General features: G+C 34.7%; 1 protein-coding gene across 1 annotated transcript; it reads right to left on the bottom strand.

Moving 5' to 3' along the window:
* Positions 1-1,520: 1,520 nt before the first annotated feature.
* On the bottom strand, positions 1,521-4,432 carry LOC112515273 (germacrene A oxidase). The gene is made up of 3 exons (XM_025121982.1): positions 4,270-4,432; positions 2,658-3,376; positions 1,521-2,268 (listed from the first exon to the last, which is right to left on the bottom strand). Exons 1-3 carry the CDS (start codon positions 4,406-4,408, stop codon positions 1,666-1,668), a joined length of 1,461 nt encoding a protein of 486 aa, XP_024977750.1. The 5' UTR covers positions 4,409-4,432; the 3' UTR covers positions 1,521-1,665.
* Positions 4,433-6,349: the final 1,917 nt, after the last annotated feature.

Raw genomic sequence — 6,349 nt, 5'->3', positions numbered from 1 at the left:
TATTATAATAAAATTAAACTAATAAATAATATTAAATTAATCAAGAACAAATTAATAATAATCTCAAAGCAATTTAATATATATAAGAACCATCCAAATTTAATATTCAACTAATTCATATATCGTCTAAATTTATCAACAAAAAAACATCCAAAATCATCATAGCATGTTAACGATCTTGAGTCTCCGAACATTGGTCTTGAACAGTTAATGAAGATGAAAACTTGGAAATGACCGGCCGGATACAATTGACCTCACCAAATGTCGCAACTCAGCAACTTCACCCTTCATAAGAAAGAGCTCGGATTTGGTTGAAGCAAGCTTGGACTCTGTTGAAGCAAGTCGATTAGACATCTCAGTGTGGCTCAATTGACCTGACGCACCGGTGCTATGTCGAGAACTAGTAGAAAGCTCCTAGTGCTCGGGACCCTAGACCATCCCCAAATATATGCAGGTGTTTTACCTAAGACTTGTTGCATAATCTCTAGATCACCTGGAGGATTTTCTGTTGATCCAGTTTGCCGCTTAATCTCTACCATGTTCTCCTATGGACATAAAAATCATATATATATAAATCTTAGTGATTTATAAAACGATGAAGATATGCAAAAGAGTTCGTTAAACGTAACTTACATATAAAGTGCAAAAGCCTAAGTTGTATATAGTAATTCACATTTATAAATGTTCTATTTAATAAAAATAATTATATAATTTACCAAGAGGAAATGACTACCTTTCTACAGCTTCATTGCCTTGTGAAGCTGCAAACTGGGCCAACCGATATACTGCAGGCATAGGGGTATGCATGTGCACACAGGGGTATGTTGTGTTCAGTTGCTTCAACAAAATCTGTACAATGCGACAAATGGCACCTATGTTAATGAGGATGGATATAAAAAGGAAACCAAACGCTATCTGGGGAATATATAACTACATTTACAGAAACCATTGATCTAAAAAGAGTGCAAACAAAAAAAGAAGCAACAATCCTAGGCTACATGTGATGCCAGTGATTCAAATGGGAACAGAGAATGCTGAATTAAATCAGATGCAGAGTGTAAGTATACAAAACACTACCTGCTATTATTTGCTTCCACGCTCTAAGAAAGGCTTCATATTTTTTATTGAGCCAAGGCCATTTGAACCTCACTTATGTAAGTTGTGACATAGCCATGTTAATTCATATCCTCACTGAGTTTCCTATAGAATAAAGTCTAGCAATGGGAGGAGAGACATACTTGCATATCACCACTGTTGAGATAAGAAACAAGAATGAGTGAAAGAGAATTTGGTTGAAGAAGAAGAGGCACATTGGTCATGGATTCACCGTATTTGAACCTCTGTGGTTACAAGGGGATTTTTGTTCGTCCTTGGATTTGAACTCCAGACACTTTTAACCTTTGGAGCCCAAACTCAAACCAATCAGGCACCACCCTTGTGGTTTTTGAAAACCGAATCAAAGTTGAAACAAGATAACCTTTTGTGTATTTTCATAATTTACTCTCTTTTCTTGAACGCAAACCAAAAATTTTATTTCATAATATAAGATGTAGATTGTTACAATAACTGAGCACTTGAAAAGCAAATTAAATAATGGACCTTCAAATCTCTGATCCATAACATACAAAACGAAATTATTTCAAGACTGATTCATTAGTTTTGGCTTTAAAAACTTGGTACCAGTACCAAATGAGTCTTCCTCTGAACAGTGGCTCCAAAGCTCTCAGTCATGTCTAGTTGCTCATGGCTAGCACCATTTGGGAGTTTCCAGTTGAAGTGATAAAGAATGGTAGCCAGCGGGAGCAGCACGTTGGCTAAACCCAGCGCGGCTCCTGGACACATTCTTCTTCCCGCCCCAAATGGCAGATACTCATATTCGGCTCCCATGACGTTTGTAGGGCTGTTTTCGAACCTTTCTGGGATGAAACTTTCAGCGTCTTTCCAGTATTCAGGGTCTCTATTGATGGCGAAGACATTCACAATAAGCTTGGTCTTGTCGGCAATATTGTATCCAGCCAAATTTACGGGCTGTCGGCATTCTCTTGGCATAACCAAGGGTAGAGGAGGGTGCAACCTTAATGTTTCTTTGATCACTAGGTCTAAATAGCTGAGATCTTGAATATCTTCCTCTTTGATCTTGTCTTTTCCTTTGAGTGCTTGTCTTAGTTCGGCTTGTACTTTCTCCATTGCTCTCGGACACCTTATCAGTTCGGAAATCGCCCATTCGACTGTGGCCGATGAAGTGTCTGTGCCTGCTCCGAACATATCCTGCATCGGTTTGATTATAACACTAGGTTATTATCAATTTTTACAATATCAAAGTCGATGCATTACAAAGAAAACTGCGTTACGGGACGTTATTATGCCTGTGTCCTAATAGACCATTTAATAGGACACGTTTTCAAATAATTGTGTATCACAATAAGATAATATAAACGTTTAACAAGTTATTTAGGACAATTTTGAAATAAAGACTTCTATAAGTGTCATATGATACGATGTGTTCATACTACCCTTCTCAAAAGCATCATATTATATGACGCACGCTTATATGATCGTATAAACTTAAGTTCCTATAAAACGGTCTATTAAGATATTTAGGCGTCTTTAGCATTCTATAAATTAAAGTCGATTTTGTTGTAATATCGAATGCTTACCAAGATGACAGCTTTCACGTTATCGGCTGTCAATGGGAACTCAGGGCTATCTTTGAGCCTTAGCAGCACATCGAGCAGGGTCTCGTTCGATTTACTCGAGGTGTTCCCGGGGTGTTCGGCAACGATGTTGTTGATCAAATTATCGAGCTTCTTGTGTATGCTGGTTAACCTAGCCCTCTTGCCCGAAAGATGATGAAGAAACTTTTTCGAAGGAAAAATATCAGCCACATCGAAACCTCCCGTCTGCCTCAAGATCTCTTTCACAATCTCCGTGAACTCTTTTTGATCCTTGATTCCTTTCCCAAATGCAGCTCGACTCAATATTGTAGCAATCATCTTGAAAATGTTCTCAGAAAGATCGACTGGTCTCCCTGATCCCGATGCTTTAACTTCTTGAACCAAATTCCAGCACTCTTCTTCTCGAAGCGATTGAAACGACTTCACTTTCTTGACACTTAAAAGCTCCAAAGTGCAAAGCTTTCGCAATTGCCGCCAGTATTCACCGTATGGTGCAAGAACGATATCTGTGTTATGATATGCAATAATCTCGCCTGTCAATGTCTCGGGCCTGTTTGCAAACGTAATATCATAGGTCGTTAAGATCTCTTTTGCCCATTTCGGAGACGATACCACGATGGTTGAAACCTCACCAAGCTGTAAATGCATCAAAGATCCATACTTTCTAGATAAGTCCATAACACCACGATGTGGCATTGTACCTGTTCATCAACAAACATATGTTCTTTTAACCATCATCACACCCACATACTCGATGATCCAACCTCCTGTATATACAACTATATTTGATGGAATTAACGATAACTGTAGTGTTTTATTGGTTTCAGCTTGGACTCCAAAGGTCAAAAGTTCCTTGAGGTCTTAGATTCAAATCCAAAATAGAATAAAAATCCCTTTTGAGACACAAAGCAAATGGTTGCCCTGAGATTAATGGCTCATATATATATATATATATATATAATATTTATTGCAAAGGAATGGATAGAAACTCAGAAGGATCATTAATATGAATGACTTGTGAAACTTTCATAAAGATAATTGATAAACTCCATAAATTTACCTTAATTTTTAAACATAAATGGCCCTATATATAATTATTATATGTAACAATGTTGAAAATTAATGAGATTCCGTGAATGTATTCTATATTATGTAAATGTTACATTATACTTTCGTGAAGGTGATAAGGCAACGTGACCTAAATGTATACCTTCACCGGTTTTTTATGAAGGCATCACCTCCATACAATAGAAGGGGGTACCTTCACATACGTGAATCTTACATTTCTTACACTTTTAACGAAAAAATGGCATTTCTTACAGGAACCCAACCCCATGTATACGTAGAGTGACTGAGTGAGTTTTAATGGAAAAACCAAAAATGGGATCATTCTAATAATCATTCATCTACCGTATGCACATATGTATACAAGGAATCATAGAGTTTCTTGGTTGGGTTTCTATGTACGTTTACATGTTATGTACATATACTTGCACAAAATTACTTCTATGTATATGTGTGTATATATATATATATATATAGAGAGAGAGAGAGGGGGGGGAGAGAGAGAGAGACTGAAATAAAGATTAGGTACCAATCAAATGATGCATGTGACCGATGATGGGGAGTCTCCATGGCTCTGGAAGGAGGTTTTTGTTGGATTTGGGACGAGTTGCAAGCTTGAAAAGGATGAAGAGGATGCTGGCAACAACAATGGAAGTAGTGAGTACCATTGCTGATTGACGATGGCTGACTGACTTAATTTCCATCATAAGCTCGTTTATATATATATATATATAGCAGCAGGTAGTAGTATCAATAATAGTATGACAGTGAAGTGAAACAGACGTGAAGTGAATGGGGGCAAGCCTTTATTGACTACAATTTTAAACTTCAATGTGTAGCAGCTGCTGTCCACTGTTGAAATTCATGGACTCTTTTTAACTAGATAAGTACATATACAGTAATTAATTGAACTTGGTCTTAATATATTTTTTTAATCATATTTAATTTAATAAAACTTATTGAAAATGGATTAAATATCTAAAATATATTTAAGAAAAATATTTTGTTAAGACTCTTTATAATTTTATTTAAAATTAAAATAAAGAATCAAAAGTCAAAATCCATGAATATTATCATCGCGATACGGTTTTTTAAAAAGAATTTAATCCATCTTAAAGATGCAAAAATCAACTCTATCCCTATCTTATGGAATAGAGAAGTTTCTATATATAAAATTTTCCGACCCATAAAAACATAAAAAAATCTACATAATGCACCTATAAACGAGAAAAATTGCTTGATTTTGAGTTATTTATTATTATTTTTGTGTATATTTGTAGACTAAGATAAAGATTATTAATTTCAATTAATATTTATTAAGAAACAAAAGAGTATAAATTTTAAAACTTAATAATTTATTAACAATCTAAAATAATAATAAAAACATTTTACGTTATTAATAAATTAGTAAGGTTTTAAATGAAATAATTACGGATTGAATCTTTTAAATGAAATAATTACAAATATAATTATTGTGGTTTCACTTCGAATAATCCACATATGGAAACATTCAGACCATGCCAACTTGCTTCTTCAAATACATGTAAAGTCACTCAAACAAAGTGAAACTCAAAAGATTTTTCTTTTCACCTATAGACAAATTTTTGACAATTTTCAGGTTATAGCTTTGTATAAACATGCAACATGAAGTTCAGATCCAATTCACAACTTAAAATGCAGTTTCACCTATCACCTATAGATGGTATGTTCAACAGTGTACTCAAAAGAAAATGGTTGAAACATAATGTAGGAGGGAAAAAAATGGTAGAGTATAAGAAACAAGTTATGATACAATATCTCTAACCACACCAAGGAGGTGAAATTCCATCTTGGATGTCTTGTGAATCATTGATCTTCCATAGGTATCGTATGTTCCTTACTAATTGCAAACAATGAACTCACTAAGCATATGGAATTGACGACGAAACATGGTACAAGTGAAAGTAATATACCCACCTATCTCTTATTCTTGCTAAATAGTTGACTGTTACTGATAGACAACATAAATAGCAATTATGAAGCTATAAATTAAAATTAAAATTTAGATTTTGAATGGTGCATAAATGGAATCTCATTAGTTAAAACAAATAAATTTAAACCTTGTTTCTTAATTTGTTTTGGAAGTTTTCTTCTGTCTATTCTAGGTTTCAACTTTCATCATCACTTCGGAATATTAGCTTAAATAACAATTATCGAAGGATTCCAGATAAAAGTATCATTCCTACATCACAAAAGAAAAAGAATCCACTTGAAAATACAGGAAATGGAACTACTAGAAAACTGGGTATTTCAGGTGAAAAAATCCGACGGTGTAATTACAATAAGTTACCGGCGGATTGCGCCAGACAACTTTCTGTCGGATTTTTGTTTTTTTTTTTCGTTTTTCATACTTTTGATTTTATATATATGCAAAATATTACATATAGCCCCCTGCCGCCGAAATCTTCTCCTTCCTTCCCCTGCTGCCGTTCGCGACCTCCTCTCCTTCCTTCCTCTTTTGCCGATATGAATTCGAAATAGTTGTGTATATGAAAATATATGTATGCATATATTTCTGTATATATATATATATATATATGTGTAGGGGCTGGTTCAAATACTAATCCAAT

The sequence above is a fragment of the Cynara cardunculus genome (genome assembly GCF_001531365.2).
Source record: "Cynara cardunculus var. scolymus isolate 2C chromosome LG 7, CcrdV1, whole genome shotgun sequence".
In the NCBI taxonomy this organism is placed as follows: domain Eukaryota; kingdom Viridiplantae; phylum Streptophyta; class Magnoliopsida; order Asterales; family Asteraceae; genus Cynara; species Cynara cardunculus.
This window is presented reverse-complemented; position numbering and strand designations above follow the sequence as displayed.

Bases quoted from the DNA above. Each gene is read 5' to 3' on its own strand.
- LOC112515273 (XM_025121982.1), bottom strand. From the start codon at position 4,408: ATGGTACTCACTACTTCCATTGTTGTTGCCAGCATCCTCTTCATCCTT. The intron at 3,377-4,269 runs GTACCTAATCTT...GTTGATGAACAG, and splicing joins TCACATGCATCATTTGATTG to GTACAATGCCACATCGTGGT. The intron at 2,269-2,657 runs GTAAGCATTCGA...AAACCGATGCAG, and splicing joins ACGTGAAAGCTGTCATCTTG to GATATGTTCGGAGCAGGCAC.